Genomic DNA, 26,967 nt, shown 5'->3' with positions numbered 1-26,967 from the left:
AGTGTATAGATATCATTTAGGATAATTGCAATGCATAAAATCAATTGCCCTACACTTGGTTAATATTTCTTTTAAGAATTATAGTGTATATCAAGGGATTTGTACCCATCCATAAACTTTTTTTTTATAATTTTTTTTTGGGAGGGGGGGGGGTATAAATTTAACAATTGGATAGTTTAAGCATGTATTGTGTAGGCCTCATGTATTATCATAAATCATCCCCATATCTCAAGTTAAAACACAAGTTTGGTTTCCTTGAATGTAAACATGAAAAAATCTGTATTCACATAGGTTGCTGGGCCCCAGCACAGCTGCAGACATCCTTCAGTTGACCAACACCCTGAGTACCCAGGCAGGCCCCGCCCACACCCGGGTTGTCCTCTCCAACAACGGGATCAGCTCCCGGCCAGAGTACGAGGAGATACTTGAGGATCTCTTTCAGGTATGGACCAGTATGGGGCAAGGATTTACCCATTACCTCTCAGATATGCACTTAAATATATTAATACACACAAATATTGATATTTTGCTGTTGAAGAGCTTGCTTTCCCAAACATTATTTCAGTGATAAACTTTTGTCCTCAAATTATATCACATTTATTATGGAGAACAGTTTCTCTATCCTACTTTTCAAACTGCTCCACCATGTTTAGTGTTGCAATGTCATTGACATGTTGCTCTCCATGCCCAACAAACAAATGGAAACTATGGTTCTTGCTCTGAGAAGACAGGACTTAATGTATGTGTTTAAAGTGTCATGGCATAAATGACTTCTGCAGTCCAGTTAGGCAAATGAAGGACAATTCTTTCCACCTAGCTAAGAATAAATGGGAAATAACATGAAAGCGGTAGTGTCATCCCTGTTTTAGTCTATGCATGCTGCACAGGCTAATCTGGGACCATACTTTAAGCACATGCATCAAGCCCATTATGTGTGTATGGTCCCCCCCTGCAGGAATCGTACTCTGATGGTAGCAGTGCGTCCAGTTTTGGTACCCTGTCCAGTATCCCGAGCACGCTGAACCGCTGGACTGAGGAGGCCAAGGTGCTCGACGGGGACAGCATCCTAGACTGCATGGCAGGTCAGTAGTGTGTGAGATAAATGGTGATTATTATTTAGCGCTTGACATGTTCACAATTTGGTGCAAACTCTGGTTTGTATCCATCAACAGGACTTTTTCATTCTTTAGCACGGGCCTTATATAGGCAACTTCCCCTCAGAATATTTCTTAACAATTTTCCCTTAATTTCCAAGGGGCGGGGCATTTTACATTATATGGCTATAGTAAAATCTTGTTAACACTCTAGGGGCCACATTTACTGTCCGATCTCATGAAACTTTGTCAGAAGATTCATCCCAATAATATTTATGACAAGTTCAAAAATGATGCCGGATGGTTGGAAAACATGGCTGCCAGGGGGTGGGGCATTTTTCCTTATATGGCTATAGTAAAACCTTGTTAACACTCTAAAGGCCACATGTATTTTCTGATCTTCATGAAACTTGTCCAGAAGATTTGTCCCAATAATATCTTGTTATCTCAGGTGAGCAACTGGGCCTTTCATACCCTCTTTTTTCATCTTTATTGCACATTTTATTCATCCCTAGCACTGTACATACAGTGTAAAATAATGGTTTTTAGTTTGGAGAAAAAGTAAGTTATAAGAAAAGATGTCATATATGTCTCTTAGCTACAAAGTCTTTACTAGGCAATCAAATTTGAAAGCGGTTGTTTTTCACAATGTTGACCTCATGTTTGACTGAAATATGATTTTTTTAAACTATTTAAATGAGGACAAAGAATTTAAACAAAATGCTTAAGAACTTTTTATTTGAGCTACAAGTTTGTTACCATTACTCTCAATAAGGGAAATGGGACTTAATATCTGTACGTAAAGTGTCGTCCCAGATAAACCTTTGCAGTCCATACAGGCTAATGAAGAATGGCATCACCTAGACAGGATTTTGGGTAAAAAAGACTTCCTTCAAACGAAAAATACTGCGAAAGCAGAACGCTTTTAAGCAGACTGCTCAGGCTAATCTGGGACGACACACACATGCATTTAGCCCCACTTTGCCAGAATGAGGCTTAGATATATTGCAATCCTGGCATGTGTTTCAGCCATCAAGCCAGGCATAGTTGACATGCTGGAGAAGAAGCGGGACGAGGAGCTGGCTGAACGCCGAGACAAACGACAAAAAGCTGCCGAGGAAGAGGCTGCCAAGAAAGCTGCAGAGAATGAGAAGAAAACAGAGTCTGGGGAACAGAAGATGGAGGTTCTTGGACTTACACAGATACCATTAAATCATATGTATTCCTGGGGCATTAATCTTCATTGATTTCGTTGGTTGACGATCCATAGATTTTAACTCAAACACATCAGATATTGAGCAGTTTCCACTTTTTATCACAAATCAGAAATTTATTTAATTACGTGCCCATGAAAAAGTCTCCTTTTTTTAATCTGGAAATTTTATGCTGACAAATATAAGTTGACCGTGGTCTGTGAAAAGGGGGTTTAATGCATGTGCCTAAATTGTTGTCCCAGAGTCCGCACAGGCTAATGAGGGACTCACCTTTCCGCTTTAACAATATTATGGTTTAAAAAATTCTCTTCTTAGCAAAAATTCCAGTTTAGGCGGAAAGTGTTGTCCCTGATAAGCCTGTGTGGACTGCACAGGCTAATCTGGGGCGACACTTTATGCACATGCATAAGACCCCTTTTCACAGACCACGGCCGAAATGATAATACAGTATTTTGATCATATGTTGTGGATGAATATTTTTGCTTGGTTGCTTTGTGACCTTGTGTAGATTTTAATGTCATTAATACTGACCTACTCTCATGCTTCTCCTTTCCAAGGGGAATTAACTCATCCGGAATTTTAATGGGAATCCGCCACCTAAATACCGTAATACAGGCCAGGTTAAACATAGTGCAATGCAACCTAGGCAAAATTGGTAACCAACCCTCAATGTTCTTTCCGGATCGACCAGGTGTATAAGTGTCTTTTACGGCTCTTAATTGAAAATTGTTTTTTTATTTATTTCACTTGGTTGATGGGGTTTCGAATAGAAAAATTGTGTTATTGATCTTTTTATTTCTCATTTGGATTAATTTATGTGGATTTGATGGATTTTGTTTCATTTGTAAAGGTAAGCCATGCTTATTATTATGGAACAATGGTTTATTTCTACCATGCTGGGTGTTTTCAGGCGCGAACAACCACGTGCAAAATGTGCTCTTCTAATACATTGCTAGAACATGCAAAGCATGTTCTTCCAATGTGTTACGAGATCGTGCAAAGCGTGTTCTTCTATTGACAGATTGTTTATCATTTGCCATTGTGTGCAATAATGATTTTAACGTTCTGTATGACAATCTAATTGATCGTCATTTTATTTTTCATCTGTTTTGAATTAAACTTTTGTTTAATTTATGATCTACGGCAGTATTATTATAATTTTCATTATGGTCAAATAATGATTTTATGTGCCGTATGATAATCTGGTCTGTGACCAGTTTATGGTTGAATATGCTTTGCTCTTGTTTTTCATATATTTGACTACATTATGGTCGCAGAAACAAGAGTGGATAAATACCCGGTGACTTCGCAGACCATGGATGACAAGTTGCAGCATCAGTCACCGGGTATCGGGCATGATGGCGACCGTACTATGCTAAGTCTCTTAGACAGTCGGTCAACATCAGACGATATGGCGACAGCCGTCAGCCAGTCTTTGCCCGATGGATTTGGTCAAGGACATCGACCAATGCCGGACCATTAGGCATCCGCAATACGGTCATTATCCGGTGACAACACTGGTCATGATATGACCGGTACGTCTGTCACCGGTCCGGTCATTGATCACCGGTCATGTCACCGGTCCGGTCACCGGTCTGGTGCGGTCATTGATCACCGGTCCGGTCACCGGTCATGTCATCGGTACGGTCACCGGTCCGGTCATTGATCACCGGTTATGTCACCGGTCACCGGTCCGGTCATTGATCACCGGTCAACAGTCATCAGTTAGGCCTGCCACCGATAAAACCAGTCACCGGTCAAGAAGAAGAACTCGGTCTTCTTCATTGAATTATTCTCCTATTGGTCGTCGAATACATCGTCTTCATCAAGGATTAGACATCGACACGCTCTTCTTCGTCGAGCAGTTCTCATCGTCGCGGCTCTCGTAAGCGATCACGTCGTCACTCACGGAGACGTTATTCTAGAAGATCTCGGTCTCATCGCAGCCGATCCACATCTCAGCCGATCCAGATCTCGACATCGCAGGAAACGAGGACGTCGTCAACCTTCACGTAGACATCAGCGGACTTCATTCAGCACAACAGGATAGTTATCGAACATACCTCTCCTTCATTGAGCAGTTCTCGGCGTAATGCTCATGGAGACAATATTGTAGAAGACAATATTTCCAGCGTAGCCGAACAATATTTCGGCATCGCAGTTATATGGATGTCGCCACTTCTCACGTAGGCGTTAATGAACCTACTGGTCATATCGACGTTCTCCATTTTATTCCTTTAGGAATATCATGTCTCCATTCCACGTGTGATGGTTTTTCTTATGGCAGCCACACATGTTGCAGTCACCGAGCCGTAGTTGTATACGAACACTAGTTCGTTTAACTTTCAGGCTTCGGGATAAGCTGTTCTTTTCTCCACTACGACTACAAGGACACTTATGCCTATTAATACTGATAATCTACCGTTGTTTTCCGGTTAACATTATCAGATGACTTCGTGGATGGTCATTCTTCTGCACCAGATATTTCCATTCTGACGCAGTTATATTATACTGGTCCCGATCACCGGACATTGGTCACCATTCATCAGTCATATCACCGATCACTGATCACCGGTCAGAATAAGTGATGTCTCATCGCCATCGGATTGGATTTTTTTGGCACGATCTTCTTTTCCAAGCAGTGCTTGACATTGATATCGGACCATATGGATTCCACCATTTTTCGGTCTTTAACTGGTAACGTCACCGGTCATATTATGACTGGTCTGTTCACCTGGCTACAGTTACCGGTCATTGACCGGTCCAGTTGGGTCACCAGTTACCAATTACCGGTATTCCACTGTGTTTTCATCGGTCAATTTTAATAGCTTAATTACGTTACCTGATATCATATGCTTACTTATTCCGATAGGATCGTAATTTAACCGGAATTTTTCGTCCGAGGAATCCCACACTTCAGAAACCCGTCAGGTAGGTCAGAACGGTCACATAGTGCCGTGTAGCCGTACAACCAAAACGGGACATTACCCAGAATTCACTCTTATTCCGGATGGCGATATACAAAGGCCGACATTTTGTTATTAACTTAATTGTTGCTTCTGTTTCGCTGGATTCTTCTTTTTAACAGAATAGAGAAGTTTTTGTATTGCGTTAAAACATATATATCCGTGTATTTCTGTATTGTTTTGTGTATTTGTTTGTTTGTTCAAGGCAAAATATGCCTCAAACACGTGGCTCATGTGGACACATAAGGGCAGCATGGGACAACCATGGTAGCTGCCTGTCGTGTGCAGGATGTACCCAGGATAACTGCTGCCCTTTCTGTGAGCATTGGTCTGCAGATACCTGGGCCATCAAGCATCGACCCTTCAAGAGTCGTGGACGCAACAAGAATAGTTCAGATCAAAGTAGGGAAAGTTCCGTGTGTCGGGACTTTTCACCACACGATCTTGACCATATGCCACCAGTAGCTGCCAGGCATCGGCCCTTACCCCGTGACGACACCGGACAAAAATTGCCCGGTCCGTTTATCGGGAATGACCAGTTGACCGGTCCGGAGACTTCACCGGTCAACATTGACCGGTCCGGTCACCGGTCATGCTATGACCGGTCAACTGGTCACCGGTCACTGACCGGTCCGGTCATGCTATGACCAGTCTGGTCACTGGTCATTGACCGGTCCGGTCACCGGTCATGCTATGACCGGTCCGGTCATTGACCGGTCCGGTCATCGGTCATGTAATGGCCGATCCGGTCACCGGGTACCGGTCTGTGTCACAGACCGTTCCGGTCACTGTAGATGTTGACACTACCTTGTCAGTGCTCCACAAAGGCAGACGCAGTCGCGTTTCTGCTGTGAGTCACAGACGTAAACGTGTAGTGTCTGATGTTTCCGGCTACTGCTCCACCTCGGGCTCTTCGTCGTATGACTCATCGTCTACTTCAAATAGCCCTCATCATTATCGGAGGGGACGTCGTTCACGCTCACCGAGTGTTTCTCGGCGTAGATTGCCTCGTAAAGAGCGATCACGCCAGCGCTCGGGGAGACGTTCGATCATGAAACATCATTCCCAGCGCCGCCGAACAGTGTCTCGGCATCGCAGGGATAAGGGACCTTCCTCTATTAGGCGCTCTCGGACTCATAGGTCCCCTAGTCGATCCTTCTCTGAGGAATATATTGACACCCTTCCACGTGTGTCGGCCTCTATTTTGGCCTCAACACACACTTCAGCCGTTCCTACAACCACTGAACATAATTTGTATTCAAACACTAGTTTGCATACATATCAAGCTCAAGGTACAGGGATTCATCTAACCACTTCGTCTGCGTTTTCAGCCCCACGGGTCTCTTCCACATTGCATAGAAGTATACCCCAGGCTGCCGCTACACCATCAAATCCCAATACTTTGTGGATCACACAGTCGCCGGGAATCTTTGTCCCATTTTTCGACTGATCCTTTACCAGCGACCTCTGGTATTCAAAGTGAGTCTGCTGACTTGATCTCTGAGAGACCTAACTCACCAGCTATATCTTTGATGGTGCCGGAAAACGATTCTCTCATGATAGAAGCGAATGAATCTATTATTCCTACTTCTATATCCACCGGTTTCAATCAATCCAATGCTCCCGCAGACGGTTCGATTGAGGCGGGTTCGGAGTCTATTGAGGCCGAACTTTATTATTTGGCCTCCATCAATCAGGTATACAAACTAATGTTCAATACCTTAGATGAGGACTTCTGCCCCCACCCTTCCTTGTCTCTCACAGGATCTGCGGTTACCGTTACAGAACAGGTAGCACGCAGACGAGATCCCGGCAGGATAAGTAAGGCTACTTCCCGAGTGGATCTACGCCTTCCTATTGGCTCTTCCACAATGGCTGTTTTCCAGTCACTTGAACCAGCCAATAAGCCTTCGCCATCTCCATGGAAAGCCCCTAAGGAGCTGACGGAGCCTAAACAGATGAACGGCGGGAAAAGTTATAAGGCCCCGGTACCCGACCCTGCTACCGGTTTGGACCTTTCCAAACTTCCGGTTCCTGATGCTGACATTAGTAAGCTGTCACTTACAATGCCTTCATCATCTACCCATACAGCAGTCCCTCTTTCCCTGTTGGAAAATTGGGAGCTGAGAGAAAGCCGTTCCATAGGTCTGGCTAACCAGCTAGATCTCATGGCAGCCACAGCCTTAGACTTGGTTTGGGAGCTCTCTGATTCAATCCCAGAGGAGCTCCGGGCCTTGTTGATACATCTTTCACGTACTACGCAGTGTTTATCTCACAATGCTGCGTCGTCTATGTCTGAGATGTTACGGCTTCGGAGAGACCTCATCCTCTCTTCCTTGCCCAATAATTTCCTTTTGGAAACAGGCGTAAACTCCCTTCGAACTGCTCCACTAACAGCAAAGTCTCTTTTCGGAGGGAGGATACAGTCGGCACTTACTGCTGATCGTGAAGATCAGATACATGCCTCCTTAGCTAGGAGCAACTCTGGCCAGCGCCCTGTGGTTTTTAAGCGCCCTGCTTCTAAGCCCCCAGGAGCCCCACCGGCCAAGAACGCTAAAATGGACAGTTTCCCTACTAAGCGTCCGTCTGCTCCACATCAGCCCACAAATAGGCCTCCTTTTCAGAACAGAACAACTTCCTATCGGAAGCATTCTGTAATCCAAAATTGGAGTAAGGGCAAACCCAATGCGGACAAGAAGTCATTTAATCCTTCTTCCGGCAAGGGTGGACCTCCTAAAGGTCAGCCCTAGGTCATACCCCTTTCTACCGCCACAACCTCTGATGCCGGAGGTACCAGTCGGGGCCAGACTTATGCACTTCGCAAATTAATGGCTCCAAATAACTTCGGACGCATGGGTTCATTCTCTTGTCACACAAGGCCTCACTTTTCAATTAAAAAAAAGGCCCCCACTCTCTCGCGTCCCAATAGATCTGGTATCTCCGCATCCACAACTTCCAGACTCCATTCTCGGACTCCTGGAAAAACAGGCGGTAGAAAGGGTTCACGACCCTTGTTCTCCAGGATTTTACAGTCGCCTTTTCCTTGTTCAAAAGAAAAGCGGCTCCTGGAGACCAGTCATAGACTTAAAAGTGTTCAACACGTTTCTAGTCAAACCTACTTTCAAGATGGAGACTCCTGCCTTCATTCGGCGCTCCATCAAACCCATGCACTGGGGGGTTTCCTTGGACCTGGAAGATGCATACTTCCATGTTCCTATCCATCCCAACTACCGGAAGTACCTGCGCTTCTCCTTTCGAGGCCAGGTCTACCAATTCGGGCGATGCCCTTTGGATTGGCCACAGCTCCACGAGTTTTCACCAAACTCATGGCCGCAGTGAGCGCACACCTCCGATTACACGTGGTTCAACTGCTTCAGTATTTCGACGATTGGCTCTTACACCAGCTCGATCGTCGACTGCTTCTGCTACACCTAGAGTTCTCTTGGAAGGAGCTCCTCTCTTAGGACTCCTTCTCAATGTAGCCAAGTCAGACCTCATTCCCTCTACAGGATTTCATATTCGTGGGAATGAATTTTCTGACCCACATCAATCGGGTCAGGGTCTCACCGCAACGTGTATCAGACCTCCTTTTGAAGGTCAGATGGGTGCTGTCCCAATCTCATATCACAGCTCAAGATTTCCTCTCACTCAACGGTATCCTGAGCTCTGTAGCAGACTTCGTGCAGTTGGGACGTCTCTTCCTACGTCCTCTTCAGCACTATCTCTCAGCTCGATGGAAATGGTCTCCAGACAATCTGCTAACACAGATTCCCATCCTTCCGTCCTTAGTCCCCCACCTTCTATGGTGGCTAGACGAGGAGACCCTGTTGGCAGGAGTACCTCTTCTTCCCCCGCAACTGTCTTTACATCTCATAACGGATGCGAGCATGGAAGGTTAGGGCGCTCACCTGGAACCCCGCAGCCTGACATTATCAGGATTGTGGTCTCCTCAGGAGTCTCTCCTGCACATAAACAATCTCGAAATGCGAGCAGTCTTTCTAGCTGTTTCTCAATTCCAATCACATCTTCGGGACTCCTGTGTGATGGTATCGACAGACAACACATCAGTCGTGGCTTACATCCAGAAACAGGGCGGTACACACTCTCACTCCCTGTATCTGGAAACAATGAAATTACTTGTTCTTTGCAAGAGCCTAAACGTCTCTCTCTTGTACAAACACATACCAGGTCGTCTCAACGCCCTGGCGGACGGTTTGTCTCGCAAACACCAGTTACTTCCATCGGAGTGGACACTTCATCAGGAAGTGGCCAATCAGATATTCCTCACATTCGGTTATCCACTGGTCGACCTGTTTGCGACCAGAGACAACCACAGACTTCCTCTGTATGTGAGTCCAGTGTACGAACCAGCAGCGTGGGCGGTAGACGCGCTTTCGTTTGATTGGGATCAACTGGACGCTTACGCTTATCCCCCACCCATTCTAATTCCCCAAATCTTAGGGAAATCAGTGTGAGCTCTTGCCGGGTCCTCCTGATAGCCCCTTGGTGGCCCAGGAGATCCTGGTTCAACGACCTTCTCGGTCTCCTGTTTGAATTTCCCAGGGAACTCCCGCACAGGTCAGATCTCCTATCTCAGAGAGGCAGACTTCACTTGGATCCGGACATGTTCCACTTACACGTCTGGCCGTTATCAGGCAATCCCTGCAGAAGAAACGCTTTTCTGTCAGGGCTTCAACGCTCGTTGCCTCTGCAAGGAGAAAGTCCACCAGAGCAGTCTATGATGCTCGCTGGAAACTCTTCTCTAATTGGTGTGTTCGAGGGAAAATTGATCCACTCAATCCCTCTGCTAGACGCATAGCGGATTTTCTAATCTATCTCTTTGATGATAAGAAACTTTCTCTTAGCTCCATCAAAGGATTCAGATCTGTGCTTTCGCATACCTTGGCTTTTCGTAAGTCATCACAAGTCTGTGCTGACCCAGCAATTTCGGAACTGATCCGAGCCATGGAACTTAAACGTCCTGTGTCTCGTTCTCTTACCCCCAAATGGGATTTGGCTTGTGTTCTTGGATCACTTATTAAAGCTCCCTATGAACCCCTTAATCAGGCTTCTTTACAGTTCCTAACCTGGAAGACCGTTTTCCTTCTTACCATGGCTTCATTCAAACGTAGAAGTGAAATTCATGCTCTTTCTATCGAAGAAAGCCATCTTCGTTTTGATTCCTCCGATGGCTCTGTCACCTTGTTGTGTCAGCCAGGATTCCTTGCTAAAAATCAACTCCCCTCAATGGCTTCTAAACCCTTCAAGGTCCCAAGTCTTTCTAGAACTTGTGGTAATGAAGATGAAGATAGACTCCTCTGCCCTGTCAGGTCTTTGAAGTTCTATCTTAGTAGAGTTAAGTCTATTCGAGGTTCTCGCAAGAGACTCTTCATTCCCTTAAAGGGGGGGGGGGGGCCATGTGTCTGCGGCTTCTATTTCCCGTTGGGTAGCCTCGACTATTAAAAGGGCTTACTCTTCTCTTTCTTCAAGGGATTCATCCCTTTTTAAGATTAGACCGCATGAATTACGAGCAATGTTGGCTTCGTGGGCATATATTAATCATACCCTACTCTCTGACGTGCTTCAAGCTGCTTTCTGGAGGAATCAGACCACGTTTTCATCTTTTTATCTTCGTTCTCTGGAGTGCCAACAGGACAACTTGTATTTGTTGGGCCCCCTTGTGGTTGCACAAACGGTAGTATCTTCTACGGCATAGGTATATTACGCTTATCCGTGAATTAAGTTAATACCGTAATAACGAAGATTAGCTGAGAACCCGAGATATGGGTTCCGCTGTGATGGGGAGATTTTCGCGAACCTTCCCGCCTCAGCTGCAAATTCAGCATATGATATCAGGTAACGTAATTAAGCTATTAAAACAAATTTTTCTAGTAAAATTCATTTTAATTAGTAATTACTTACCTGATATCGGTAAGTCCCACCTCCCACCCCGCTCTTCGTCTAATATTTCATATTTTTTATTGGAATAAGAGTGGATTCTGGGTAATGTCCCGTTTTGGTTGTACGGCTACACGGCACTATGTGACCTGTTCTGACCTACCTGACGGGTTTATGAAAAGTGTGGGATTCCTCGGACAGAAAATTCCGGATGAATTTCGATCCTATCGGAGTAAATAGCATATGATATCAGGTAAGTAATTACTAATAAAATGAATTTTACTAGAAAAATTTGTTTTAAAGGCGCCTGTTATTGGTTCAATAAGAGGCTATATTCTGTAGATAGGTCATAAACTTATAAGTGTTAAACACTGTCCTATTCTACCAATTTTCAAGTGTGTTTAGAGTGGGAAAGTTCAGCTTGCCGTGGTTTCTTTGCCCACCCATCCTTGACAAATGGTTCCGGTCACCGGTCGGTATTTACCGGTCTGGTCACCGGTCCTTCTGCTGAGACGTCTTTTCTTACGTCCGTTTCAGCTTTATTTTTACGATAATTGTATTAATCTCGGGATTATTCAATGACACAGATTTCCATCTTTATGTCATTATTTACCACTATTCAGTGGTGTCTAGACTAGAAGATTATCTTGGCAAGAATATAGTTTATTCTACCACAACCTTCCTTACATCTTATACAGATGTGAGCAGAGAAGTTTATGGACGATCACATAGAACAACGTATCTTGATTTTCTCAATTATGTGGTATCCTAATGAATATCACCTGCACATCTTCATCTTGAAAAGCGAAAATTCTTTTTAGCTGTTTTTCATTTACGACATATTTTCACGATTCCTTTGTGATGGTTTCAACTATCACACATCGGTCGTGGTTTACTTACAGACACGGAGGTGATAATATTATCACTCCTTGTAACTGGAAATCAGGAACTTGTTCGTTCTTTGCAAGAACAACAAATTTTCTCTATCGTCTTACTCATACCAGGTCGTCTCAACGCCCTGTTGGACGTTTTGTCCTGCAGTTCTTTCTTTCGAATTATTTTTCCTTTGGGTTCAAATAATGTTATTGCGCATGCGCGGCAGTGAAGTTGCATGGTGTACATAGTATATCAAAGAATGTTGTTTATCATCAACGCTAGTAATTAGCGTTATGCGATCATATATCGCAGTGTATACTGGTATGCTGAACAACGTCAATAATGCAGTTCACAGAAATCGATCCAGCAGGGTGTGCGATTGTTATACATTCGTCCATTGACATAAACTGGAATATCTTGCCTTCTTAGTGAGTTTTTGCAATAACTGAGTTTTTGCCATAATTTCATGCAATATACTTAATGAACCATGGGATTATGGTTCTACGACCTTTTAAGTCTCCTGTACAATTATTTTCAGGAAACTTCTTCACAGGTCAAATATCATATCTCAGAGAGACATATTTTTACTGATCCAAACATATGCCACTACATGTCTTGCCATTATAATAACTTTTAGTTATCTCTACAGAAGAACGTTTTTCTGTTAGAGTTTCAATCCTTGTTACTTGTGCAAGAATAATTCCATCAGAACTGTATAAAGGTTCTATGGAAATTCATTTTTTTACTGGGTATTCGAGAGCATAGTTATTACCTTAATCACTCTGCTAGATACATAGAGGTTTTTCTCATCTTTTTCTTGATGAAAGAAATTCGTTCTTTTCTTCATCAAAGGATAGAGATTATGCTTTCGTATACCTTGTTTTGTGTAAGTCATCGCAACTCTGTGCTGTCTTACCTATTTTGGAACTGATCCAAACTATGGAACGTCAACACTATGTTTTTTGTTCCTTTACCTTCTTAAGCGGTTTTGACTTGTGTTACATGTTGGGTTGCCTAATGAGCTCCCTATGAACCTTTTTCATCAGGCTTATTAACAGTTCCAATATAATTTTAAGACGGTTTTCCTTCTTATTATGGCTTTTACCATACGGAGAAGTGAAATTCATGCTTTTTCTGTTGAATAAGACCAATTCCAGTTGGATCTATTGTCGTTTTCACTTTGTTGTGTCAGCCAGGATTCCTTGCTTAATATCAAGTCCTCTATATGGCTTCTTAAAAAACCTTCAAGTTTCCAAGTTTTTCTTAAAGTGGTAGTCATGAAGATGAGGATAAACTTCTATGGGCAATCAGGGCTTTGAAGTTCTATCTCAGCAGTGTTAGTCAGAAGTCCATTCGAGGTTCTCAAAAGACACTCTTCATTTCCCTAAAAAAGGGTAGGGGTGGGGGGAGATGTGTCTGTGGCTTCTATTTCTCTGGGTTAGTCCTCGACTAAGGAAAGTTACTCTTATCTCTATCTAAGGATTCATTCCTTTTTAGGATCTGACCGCATGAATTAAGAGCTCTGTCTGTTTTGTGGGCATATATTAATCACAACCCACTTTTTGACGTGCTCTAAGCTGTTTACTGGAGGAATCCAGAAGGAATATTACACCTTTGTCATCTTTTTATCTTCGTTTTCTGAAGTGCCAACAATACAATTTGTATATGTTTGGGCTTGTTGTGGTTTCACTAACGGTAGTGTCTTCTTTACGACATAGACATATTACTTTGTCCGAGAAGTTTAATACCGTTTTAACGACGATTACTTGATAACCATTGTTTAGGGTTTTGCTATCATTAGCTGATAACCCTGTTTATGGGTTCTACTGTGATGGGAAAATATATACGAACCTTCCCACCGCAGCTGCAAAATCAGCATGCGATAGCAGGTCAGTATTTATGACATTAAAACAATTTTTTTTAATAAAATACATTTTAATTATTAAAAACTTACCTGCTATCGGTAAGTCCCACCTCCCAACCCGCTATTTGATTATTATTTTTGTATATATATTGAAAGAATATTGAGGGTTGGTTACCGATTTTTGCCTAGGTTGCATTGCACTATGTTTAACCTGGCCTGTATTACGGTATTGAGGTGGCGGATTCCCAGTTAAAATTCCGGATGAGTTAATTCCCCTTGGAAAGGAGAAGCATGAGATAGCAGGTAAGTATTTCATAATTAAAATGAATTTTATTTAAGAAATTTGTATTAGTGCCGCAGCGAATCCAAAATTTCAATCGGATCTGAATTCGAATCCAAAGGCTCGGATATCAAATATCGGTTCGAATCCTAATTTGAAAGTAAAAATACACACAATAAATTATAATTTATATTGCTATAACCAAAATTATGTTTTGAAACCCCACAACTTATAAATGTCTTATGAAAAAAGTAATTAAGTTTTATTATTATTACAAGCTTTACAGCTACTAATATTTATACTACTTTAGCAGCATTGGTAGATGCAGCTGCAGCCGCAACAGCAGTAGTGGAAGCAGAAATAACGACATCAAAAACAAATACTAAGTAGATGAAAAAATGGACTAATGTTGTTTGAAAAAAAATTTATACCCAGGTCCAGATTCCGCAAATTTCTCAAAATTGCACATACACGAAAAAGTGTAAGCATTTTAACAACAAACACAAATAATAATGTCTCATATTAAACACATCTATGTCAGTCAGATATAATATGAATAACGCTGTATTTTAACAAGCAAAAAACGCATCATACGCAATCTGCAATAAGTATCAATTAAATACTTCGTAACGACTACTAATAAGCCAGAATTAGTATGCTGATAAAACCCAACATGCTTCCACACTGAGGATTTTGATTGTTTAGGTGCATCGCGATTTTTCTTCTGCGCCACTTTGCACCATCGAAAACAAAAGTAGACTGTGTAGTACCATGTTTTTGTCGAAAAAGTAGCGATAATTGTGACAAACTACATACCAGTCAGCCTTTCAAACAGAAAGAAACAATTTAACGAAAAGTATTAGGGCAAAAGAAACAATTAACGCAAACGAAAGGTTAAACTCAAATATGATTCGGACCAAACCGATTGTACCAATCACGGTTAGATCCGCAAATCCTCGTTTGGATCCGGGAATCTCAGATATTTCGGATATCCGTTGCAGCCCTAGTAGATATAGTAAACAGTATATTCCAATTACTTTGTTATCTGTATTGTTAAGTTAAGTACATTCCTGAAAAATGTGGTAATGATAACTTTGTCACTTTGCAACTAAGCTGATGGAAGTGTACACCGTAAGAATGTGTTTAAGCCTCTTGCAGGGGAAATGAGGCTTTGTGTTTTTATAGTGTTGTCTCAGATTTAATGTAATGCATAAATACTTGGATAAATTCAATAAGAATGTAGGCATTATATTGAAAATCAACCAAACTTAAACGCCAGACTAAGAAATATAGTAAAACTATATTTTTTTGTATAATTATCTTCAATCAAAATGGGAAAAATAATAAAGCATTTGTACCACTTTTTAACAATTATTCATCAGAAACGTGTATTACTTACAAAGTGTTTAAGTGCCTTTAACTTGAAGCTTAAATTCTTAATCCAATGCTCAGTCTGGATGCTGCAAGTACTATGTGTAGCCTACATCATTGAAGTACTATGTGTAGCCTACTTCATTGAAGTACCATGTGTAGCCTATCTCACTGCAATGATCCTGTGTTATAGGTGTCCCAGTGTGGTCCCAGCCCCGCTACCACCCTGTTCTCTGACATCAGCAACATCCCTCTGCCGGGTGAAACAGCCGCCACTACCACCTCTGCTGCTACCGGTGCCACCATTGACAACAGCAGCATGCCTTCTTCAGTGGTTGGTGAGTGATTGAAGACTGTCAAAGTCTGTTTGGTATTGATGTGGTTAACAATTAAAAATTACCATATGAACAAAATGTGAATTTATTCAAAGTTCAACATTCAAACTTGCACAAGTTTTGCATGTGCGATTTTAATACGATTTGTTTAGAAGTGTGTTATCTATTTGTGTTTAAAGTAAAAATTTAAGTGAAAACGGCAGAACAAAACAAATAAATGGTTATTACTTAGGCATTTATGCAATTATGACTATAAAATATAGATTCAGCGGAATAGGTGAATTTTATCTGGAAAAAAGCTGCAACTTCGAGTGAAACAAAATACGGTAGCTGTCATACATTTTATAATAAAAGTATATATGTGTCGTTGCAGCCTCCTCGGCAGCTGATCTGATCAGTGAGTTAGTGGCCATGGACATGCCTGCGTCCAGTATGGGGGGCTTCCATGCAATGCCTCCCCTCTCCACAACCTCGGCCCCTCGGTCCATGCAGCAGACCCCTGTTGGCACGTCGTTAGGGGCCCGACCCCGTATCCCCGGGCAGTTCCCTAGCCTGGCCCCAGGAGACCTTGTCACCATGTACCCCGGAGGGCCAGCCCTGCCTCAGAGCCTTCTGACTGACACGACCCCTACAGGGCTGCAGTTTACCCCCATGCCACCTGCTGCCAGTCACATATTTGCCCCGCCCACAATGTCAGCGCCCAGCCCCAGTTTCCCGGACGCTGTGCCCTCCTCCACCCCCTCCAGCTTGGCCCAGCCCTCGGCCACATCCACTCCTTCAGGCCAGGTACCGTCCATGTTCAGGGGCAGTGCTTCCAGTGCCATGGGGCCACCTCCCCCCAACCTCAGGGGTTTCTGGACCAGCCAGGGATATGTTCCTTTAGCATCCATGTACACTCCAGCCAATCAGAATATTGCCACTACAACGCCAAATGCTCCCAGATTTGATAGGCAGGGAAATGCAAGGTATTTTAAATTCCCAAGTTTATGGGAAAATGTGTTTAATTTATGTCTTTAAATATGTAGCTTTTAGCTTTACTGTTCATTAATTAGAGCTATACTACTGACCCAAATGTCGGTGTCACGCTGCGGTTAAGGTTAACATGCAACCTATCCATGCTAAATAGGAGTCACTTTGTCGGTCTGTCCCGAAATCTTGTCCGTGCAATAACTATGTTGTTCATTGTGAGATTTAAAAATCATTTGGCACATTTGTTCACCATCATTAGACGGTGTGTCGCACGAAAGAATTACGTCAATATCTCAAAGGTCAAGGTCACACTTTGAGTTCAAAGGTCAAAAATGGCCATAAATGAGCTTGTCTGGGCCATAACTATGTCGTTCATTGTGAGGTTTTAAAATTATTTGGCACATTTGTTCACCATTATTGGACAGTGTGTCGCGCAAAAGAATTATGTCAATATCTCCAAGGTCAAGGTCACACTTTGAGTTCAAAGGTCAAAAATTGCCATAAATGAGCTTGTCCGGGCCATAACTATGTCGTTCATTTTGAGATTTTTAAATCATTTGGCACATTTGTTCATCATCATTGGACGGTGTGTCGCGCCAAAGAATTACATCGATATCTCCAAGGTCAAGGTCACACAGAGTTCAAAGGTAAAAAATGGCCATAAATGAGCTTGTCCGGGCCATAACTTTTTTGTAACATTTTAAAATCATTTGTTCACCATCATTGGACAAGGTGTCGCACAAAAGAATACTGTCGATATCTCCAAGGTGAAGGTCACACTTTGAGTTCAAATGTCAAAAATGGCCATAAATGATAATTGCATAATAATTCTTAAAAAATCGCCAGAAATTAGATTCTCTTGTTTTGTAAAGACAGGATGCGAAATAGTCTGTGTCAATGCGGCTAGTGGGGGTATATGTCACGTCTGTGACAAAGCTCTAGTTGTTTTTACTGCAGGTATTCAATTTAAACTTCACACATGTGTTTTGGTTCATTGTGTGACAAAGTTTGATAACTCTGATATGCAGTTTAATGGAATTATTCCCCCTTTTTGTACTTGAACAATTATGGTAAATATTTGCACGTGATCTATCTATACTTACAAGAGATATTGAAATATAACTTGACATATGTGTTCATGGTTTTTGTATGCACTAACTGATCAGAGTCTTTAACTGTGACATGGTTTTTGGCAGGATTATGTCCCCTTGTATACTTAAAAAATCATATAAACGTTTTCATGAATGTTGAAATTCAGGTTTATCTTTGCATGCTACAAGTATATATCTCTGTTACCACTACAGATATCCAATAGAAAAGTCACACATGTCCTAAGAATCATCAGGTTAGGTAACTAATACATTGGGACCTACAAAACATGTAAAGAATACTTTCAAAGCTGAAGAATAGTTGAATGAGATGTCTTGGGATAGCTATTATTATATCAGTGATCATGAGAGAATTGTTCTTGTTTATATTATGCAGTCACCTGATTTCACTATTGATCTGCATGTACTTATTACAAGAAAATACACCTATTATAATTATTTCATAAACTCTATCTATAATGCCCTCTGGCGGGGTGCAGAAACTTGGCAAAAGGAGGGCTTGAACGGGAGAAATCGTGTATTAACAATGCGATTCATGTGCCGTTCAAGCCCTGTTATGTGTTTTTCATATCCATAATCTGGTCAACGCGCAGTTACTTCCCTTCTTCAGCCTTCGACAACTTTCCAAGCATAAATAGGGAACTGAATAAGCACCAGTTTCCTCATGCATGCAGGGATAATAACTATTTCAATCCACTTTTCAAGTTATACCATCTGCACTCTCTTGACAACAGCTTTATTTTATTGGCAACGTCAATGAAGTTAAGGTTATTTACTCAACACTTTCAAAAGACTATGCTGTAAATGTAAGTGTGTATGTACCTTCAAGTTCCTGCTGTAAATTCCAAAATAATTCCTCATTTCTTACTTTGCGCGGCTGCATTTCAACTTTGCATTAATCCACTGTTTAAACACATTTTAAATCGAAAACTGGCTATCCGAAGGTAAAGCCTTGTCATTTCGGATGATGACTGAGTGAGGCATATGTAAAACACAACTTTGAACTGTATTGAAATAATCAAATTATTTTGTCGATGTCGAATGAACAAAATATATTGTTTTCAATGTTATTTAAAATTATTTTGGTATGTGTGATTTGTTTATGCAATAATAGCGAAAATACACATTTTCTCGGACATGATCATCTGCGGGCGCTCTCAAAATCCGTATCTTCTAAGAATGTCCGTACAAATACAACACTGTAAAAGTACACAGACCTGTATCAAACTTGGGAATTTCAATTGAAGCAGAATCTTGCATTTTTAATTCAAGCATTTTGGAAAGGTAAATCTAAAATGTAATATATATATATATACTATGTGTGTTACCAGTTACCTGCGAGGCATGTTTGAGAGCTACCTGCACGGTGGTCTTGGACAGACCCCTAGTGCCACCCCAGCAACCAACAGAGGTCTCCCTGGCATTCCTGCAGGCAACCTCTCATCCCTGCTGCTCTCGGCCAATGACACCATAGCAACGGAGGCCCATGTTGACTCCCTGGCAACTGGCCAGGACGGGATGGAACATAGGACCGAGGCAGAGTCCGGCGTGATCACCCCAGAGGAGGGGTCCAATATCATCAGCTCTGATGCTGCCACTGTGCATTCATCTTCGTCGGGTGAGACACCGCATGGGATGATAACCCTTTGCAACTCAGATACAAACTTTTATGCTTTTTTAGTATCTTAGAAAATGTAAGTAATTGAAAAACGTTTCTTACTAGATTTAAGTTTTAAAGCGTTCATTTCCAACCCAAAGCAGCATTAAACCTGAATAGACTCACAGGCTGTTCTGGTATTCTGCTGGTTGCTTATAGCCATTTATACTTTCCTTCTGAGGGGGAAAAATAACTTCGTGACGTTGGTCTAAAAAATGACTTTCTTATCAAAAACTCATTGTAAATGTATGCATCAGATAAGGGTTCCTGTACATCCAGAATCAGGGCAAAGATCATTTTAAGGTAATATTTAAATGTGTCAGTTGAACTTATTTTGTGCATGTTAAAAGAATGTATATTTTATTCCACTACATATGTGCACAGCAGTGTACTCTTTTGAGAAATTATTAGTATTCACTTGTGAATGTGAGATCATTTGATCTGGTACTGGGAAAACTTGGCTCAATGCATGTACGCTAAGTGTAGCTTATTGGATTTGGTACTGGGAAAACTTGGCTCAATGCATGTACGTAAAGTGTAGCATTTTGGCTCCATGCATGTACGTTTATTGTAGGCAAGAGCTCAATGCATGTACGTAAAGTGTAGCGCCAGGGCTCAATGCATGTACATAAAGTGTAGCGTCAGGGCTCAATGCATGTACATAAAGTGTAGCGTCAGGGCTCAATGCATGTACATAAAGTGTAGCGTCAGGGCTCAATGCATGTACGTAAAGCGTAGCGTCAGGGCTCAATGCATGTACGTAAAGTGTAGCGCCAGGGCTCAATGCCTGTACGTAAAGCATAGCGTCAGGGCTCAATGCATGTACGTAAAGCGTAGCATCAGGGCTCAATGCATGTACGTAAAGTGAAGCATCAGGGCTCAATGCATGTACGTAAAGTGTAGCGTCAGGGCTCAATGCATGTACGTAAAGTGTAGCGTCCGGGCTCAATGCATGTACGTAAAGTGTAGCGTCAGGGCTCAATGCATGTACGAAAAGTGTAGCGTCAGGGCTCAATGCATGTTTGTAAAGTGTAGCGCCAGGGCTCAATGCATGTACGTAAAGTGAAGCGTCAGGGCTCAATTGCATGTATGTAAAGTGTAGCCCCAGGGCTCAATGCCTGTACGTAAAGCATAGCTTCAAGGCTCAATGCATGTACGTAAAGCGTAGTGTCAGGGCTCAATGCATGTTCGTAAAGTGTAGCCCCAGGGCTCAATGCCTGTACGTAAAGCATAGCGTCAGGGCTCAATGCATGTACGTAAAGCGTAGCGTCGGGCTCAATGCATGTACGTAAAGTGTAGCGCCAGGGCTCAATGCATGAACGTAAAGTGTAGCGCCAGGGCTAAATGCATGAACGTAAAGTGTAGCGCCAGGGCTAAATGCATGTACGTAAAGTGTAGCGTCAGGGCTCAATGCATGTACGTAAAGTGTAGCGTCAGGGCTCAATGCATGTACGTAAAGTGTAGCGCCAGGGCTCAATGCATGTACGTAAAGTGAAGCGTCAGGGCTCAATGCATGTACGTAAAGTGTAGCATCAGGGCTCAATGCATGTACATAAAGTGAAGCGTCAGGGCACAATGCATGTACGTAAAGTGTAGCATCAGGGCTCAATGCATGTACGTAAAGTGTAGCGTCAGGGCTCAATGCATGTACGTAAAGTGTAGCGTCAGGGCACAATGCATGTACGTAAAGTGTAGCGCCAGATTAGCCTTAACAGTCTGCACACGTTAAAGAGGAACAACTTTTTCTGCTTACACTGGATTTTCATAAAGAAGAGACTTAATTATGCCCCCCTTCGAAGAAGAGGGTGTATATTGCTTTGCACATGTCGGTCGGTCGGTCCACCAGGTGGTTTCCGGATGATAACTCAAGAACGCTTAGGCCTAGGATCATGAAACTTCATCGGTACATTGATCATGACTCGCAGATGACCCCTTTTAATTTTGAGGTCACTAGGTCAAAGGTCAAGGTCACTGTGACCCAAAATAGTAAAATGGTTACTGGATGATAATTCAAGAACGCTTATGCCTAGGATCATGAAACTTGATGGGTAGATTGATCATGACTCGCAGATGACCCCTATTGATTTTCAGGTCACTAGGTCAAAGGTCAAGGTCACAGGTGACCCGAAATAGTAAAATGGTTTCTGGATGATAACTCAAGAAAGCATATGCCTAGGATCATGAAACTTATAGGTACGTTGATCATGACTCGCAGATGACCCCTATTGATTTTGAGGTCACTAGGTCAAAGGTCAAGGTCACGGTGACCCGAAATAGTAAAATAGTTTCCGGATTATAACTCAAGAACGCTTATGCCTAGGATCATGAAACTTGATAGGAAGATTGATCATGACTCGCAGATGACCCCTATTGATTTTGAGGTCACTAGGTCAAAGGTCAAGGTCACGGTGACCCGAAATAGTAAAATAGTTTCCGGATGATAACTCAAGAATGCTTATGCCTAGGATCATGAAACTTGATAGGTAGATTGACCATGACTCGCAGATGATCCCTATTGATTTTGAGGTCACTCGGTCAAAGGTCAAGGTCACAGTGACCCGAAATAGTAAAAGGTTTCCGGATGATAACTCAAGAACGCTTATGCCTAGGATCATGAAACTTGTTAGGTACATTGATCATGACTGGCAGATGACCCCTATTGATTTTCAGGTCACTAGGTCAAAGGTCAAGGTCACAGTGACCCGAAATAGTAAAATGGCTTCCCGATGATAACTCAAGAAAGCTTATGGCTAGGATCATGAAACTTCATAGGTACATTGATCATGACTCGCAGATGACCCCGATTGATTTTCAGGTCACTAGGTCAAAGGTCAAGGTCACAGTGACAAAAAACATATTTACAAAATGGCTGTCACTACAACTGAGAGCCCATATGGGGGGCATGCATGTTTTACAAACAGCCCTTGTTTTAAGAAAGATTTTCATTAAGCATTAATGGTCGTCCCTGACTAGTGTGTGCCGAATGCGACATTTATTCTCATACATTTAGCTCTCATACATTTAGCTGGATTTGGGCCATAACTTTTTCATTTATTGTGAGATTTTAAAATCATTTGGCACATTTGTTCACCATAATTGGACGCTGTGTGGCGTGAAAGAATTACGGCGATTACTCCAAGGTCAAGGTCTTACTTTGAGTTCAAAGGTCAAAAAAGGCCATAAATGAGCTTGTCCGGGCCATATTTATGTTTTGAGTGTTTGTTATAAGCTCAACAATTATATATGAAATATATAGTTAGTTACAATAGTTCTGATGATTTTCAGGTCACTAGGTCAAAGGTCAAGGTCACAGTGACAAAAAACATATTTACAAAATGGCTGTCACTACAACTGAGAGCCCATATGGGGGGCATGCATGTTTTACAAACAGCCCTTGTTTTAAGAAAGATTTTCATTAAGCATTAATGGTCGTCCCTAACTAGTGTGTGCCGAATGCGACATTTATTCTCATACATTTAGCTCTCATACATTTAGCTGGATTTTCACAGAGCAAAGCTCATGTTTGCATACTCAATGACTGATTTGATGCCTTTGACTCCTGTTTTCAGGGAGCCCAGAGGAGCAAGTAGGGGACATGACCATTCTCACCCTTTTACCTGATAGTGTAACCTCAGTGTCCACATCAACCAGGTAACTACGCCTGGTGTTTAATCTTCACACAAACAAACAGCTGTCCTTTATCTCTGAAAGTATCCATCCAATATACAAGTTGACAAAACAGAGATAAAAGTGATTATATTTTAGTGTTATTCCCTTCATGTGTTTCACAGTACAGCCTTGTTACAAAAAAAACAACAAACAAGCTTTAAGGAAACAATACTTCTTAACCCAAAGTAAACAGTCTGTGTTTATACCCTCATTACCATTGGTAATTGGAGCTATATAGGAGTCACTTTGTCAGTCTGTCCTGAAATCTTGTCCGGGCAATAACTGTTGTTCATTTTGAGATTTTAAAATCATTAGGCTCATTTGTTCACCATCTTTGGACAGTGTTTCGCGCAAAAGAATTACGTCTATTTCGCAAAGGTCAAGGTCACACTTTGAGTTTAAAGGTCAAAAATGGCAATAAATGAGCTTGTTTGGGCCATAACTTTTTCATTTATTGTGAGATTTTAAAATCATTTGGCACATTTGTTCACCATAATTGGACGCTGTGTGGCGTGAAAGAATTACGGCGATTACTCCAAGGTCAAGGTCTTACTTTGAGTTCAAAGGTCAAAAAAGGCCATAAATGAGCTTGTCCGGGCCATATTTATGTTTTGAGTGTTTGTTATAAGCTCAACAATTATATATGAAATATATATAGTGGAGCTATCTTACTCACCCCGGCGTCGGCATTTCTGTTTCCTTTAGCGTGCAAATGTTAAAGTTTTCGTACTACCCCAATTATTTTCATTGTCCCGTGACATATTGCTTTCATATTTTACATACTTGTTTACCAACATCACCCCAACCTATAAACAAGAGCAGACAACTCTATCAAGCATTTTGTCATAATTATTGCCCCTTTTATACTTAGATTTATCAATATTCTATGTTAAAGTTTGCGTACTAGCCCAAATATTTCCTTTATCCTTTGACATATTGCTTTTATATGTTGCTACTTGTTAACCAACATGACCCCAACCTATAAACAAGAGCAGACCACTGTATCAAGCATTTTGACATAATTATGGCCCCTTTTACATAAATGAACATTTTGCTTAAATTGCCATAACTTCTTTATTTATGATCACATTTTATTATTACTTTGACAAAACACTTACCTAAATACCACAATGGATTCCACCCAAACAATACCCCACGCCCCTACCCAGAATTCCTCCCCCCCCCCCCCAACCTCCCCCCCCAATTGTTTTTTTTTAAATATCATCTTATAAATTAACCCCCCCCCCCCACATTATACCCCCCTCTCACCCCCCCTACCCCCCCCCCAATTTATTTTATACATCATCTAATAAATTACCACACCCCACATTATACCCCCCTCTCAGCCCCCTTACCCCCCCCCCCTCCAATTTTTTTTTTCCTTTTTTTATTTTTGAATGATCGTCTAATAAATGACCACACCCCACATTATACCCCCTTTCAAACCCCCCCCCCCCACCCCAGCAAAAATTTTTTTTTTTTTTTTTTCCTTTTTTATTTTTGAAAGATCTTCTAATAAATTATTGAATATGAACAATTTCCCTATGATGGCTTGCGTTATACTGTCAAGCACTCAAATAGTCAAGCGCGCTGTCCTTTGACAGCTCTTGTTTTCCAATAGTATTTAGTATTATTCCCTTCATCTTACCCACAGTACTGAGCCCAGTGGCCCTCAGTCCACCCCAGCAAGCCAGGCAGCGGCAGGTTCAAGTACCGGGGAGGCTGCAGCACAATCCGGGAGCTCTGAGGGAGGGGTACCAGACGGCCTTGACCCCTCCTTCCTGGCCGCGCTACCAGAGAACATCCGTGCCGAGGTGATAGCCGACCACCTGCGCATGCAGAGGATACAGGCATGTTATTTTATATGCCTAAATATACTGCCTCTTTTAGAATGTTTCCTAATCAAAAAGTGATATTATATCTCCAAGATCTGACCAAAATTTTACCCCAAAAAGCCAAAATTTTGCATTGAACAAAATAATTGGTTTATTGAGTTTATTATTCAGGGATATAACGCCCTTGCACTTTATAATAAAAATTAAACACTGTAGTCAAACATGCACTGATAAACAATCGATTAGAATATTGTTGTTGTCCCATACAGGTGAAACCGGAGGGGACTTATGGTTTACACTCCGTCTGTCTGTAAGTCTGTCTGTCTCAGTCAGTCCGTCACCCTTTTCTGGATCCTGCGATAACTTTTAAAGTTCTTCATATTTTTTCATGAAACTTGAAACGTAGATAGATTGCAATATGGTGATTATTCACGTCATTTCATTTTGTTTCTACATAAAAAATTCTGGTTGCTATGGCAACAAATAATTAATTATTTTTTTTACTGACTGGTGGAGTTTCACCGGTAGGGGACCATATTGCTTGGCAATTTCTTGTTTATATTTATAATCATATTAATTATGTTTCATTTTCCCCAATGTCATGGTTTATCACGCTAATAATTATAACGCAAAAACAAAAATCACTGCAGGCCCGAACCCGTGAACAGCAGCAGAACACAGCTCCAGGGGGCATGGAGGTCAGCCCAGAGTTCCTGGCCGCACTGCCACCCAACATACAGGAGGAGGTGAGGGATTGTTTCGTTTTGTATAATTGAGCCACGTTCTGAGAAAACTGGGCTTAATGCATGTGTGTAAAGTGTCATCCCAGATTAGCCTGTGCAGTCCGCACAGGCTAATCGGGGACAACACTTTCCGTTTTTATGGTATTTTTAGTTTTAATGTCATAAATACTGACCTGTTATCGTATGCTTATACTTTTCAAGGGGAAATAACTCATCCGGAATTTTAACTGGGAATCCGCCACCTCAATACCGTAATACAGGCCAGGTTAAACATAGTGCAATGCAACCTAGCCAAAAATCGGTAACCAACCCTCAATATTCTTTCCGGATCAACCAGGTGTATACGTGTCTTTTACGGCTCTGAATTAAAATATTGTTTTTCACTTGGTTGATTGGGGTTTTGAATAGATAAATTGTGTTATTTATCTTTTTATTTCTCATTCGGATTAATTTGTGTGGATTTAATGGATTTTGTTTCATTTGTAAAAGGTAAGCCATGCTTGTTTTTATCGAACAATGGTTTATTTCTACCATGCTGGGTGTTTTCAGGCGCGAACGACCACGTGCAAAATGTGCTCTTCTAATACATTGCTAGAACGTGCAAAGCATGTTCTTCTAATATGTTACGAGATCGTGCAAAGCGTGTTCTTCTATTGACAGATTGTTTATCATTTGCCATTGTGTGCAATAATGATTTTAACGTTCCGTATGACAATCTAATTGATCGTCATTTTATTTTTCATCTGTTTTGCATTAAACTTTTGTTTAATTTATGATCTACGGCAGTATTATTATAATTTTCATTATGGTCAAATAATGATTTTATGTGCCGTATGATAATCTGGTCTGTGACCAGTTTATGGTTGAATATGCTTTGCTCTTGTTTTTCATATATTCGACTACATGATGGTCGCAGAAACAAGAGTGGATAAATACCCGGTGACTTCGCAGATCATGGATGATAGTTGCAGTATCAGTCACCGGGTATCGGGCACGATCGCGACCGTACTATGCTAAGTCTCTTAGACAGTCGGTCAACATCAGACCATATGGCGACACCCGTCAGCCGGTCTTTGCCCGATGGCAT

General features: G+C 41.8%; 1 protein-coding gene across 19 annotated transcripts in view; it reads left to right on the top strand.

Annotated features, from left to right (window-relative positions):
- LOC127859027 (E3 ubiquitin-protein ligase HUWE1-like) overlaps positions 1 to 26,967 on the top strand; it is a 187,591-nt gene that overhangs the window by 134,010 nt on the left and 26,614 nt on the right. For all 19 annotated transcript variants that reach the window (XM_052396422.1, XM_052396431.1, XM_052396417.1 and 16 more), the window contains 9 exons: positions 292 to 442; positions 956 to 1,082; positions 2,124 to 2,278; positions 15,757 to 15,901; positions 16,272 to 16,863; positions 19,308 to 19,594; positions 23,203 to 23,284; positions 24,957 to 25,152; positions 25,788 to 25,883. In XM_052396422.1, coding sequence (XP_052252382.1) covers positions 292 to 442; positions 956 to 1,082; positions 2,124 to 2,278; positions 15,757 to 15,901; positions 16,272 to 16,863; positions 19,308 to 19,594; positions 23,203 to 23,284; positions 24,957 to 25,152; positions 25,788 to 25,883 — 1,831 coding nt within the window. The remainder of the gene's footprint in view (positions 1 to 291; positions 443 to 955; positions 1,083 to 2,123; positions 2,279 to 15,756; positions 15,902 to 16,271; positions 16,864 to 19,307; positions 19,595 to 23,202; positions 23,285 to 24,956; positions 25,153 to 25,787; positions 25,884 to 26,967) is intronic.

This window comes from Dreissena polymorpha, chromosome 1 (genome assembly GCF_020536995.1).
Source record: "Dreissena polymorpha isolate Duluth1 chromosome 1, UMN_Dpol_1.0, whole genome shotgun sequence".
NCBI lineage: Eukaryota > Metazoa > Mollusca > Bivalvia > Myida > Dreissenidae > Dreissena > Dreissena polymorpha.
The sequence above is the reverse complement of the archived record's forward strand: the minus strand, read 5'-3'. Positions and strand labels throughout refer to the sequence as shown.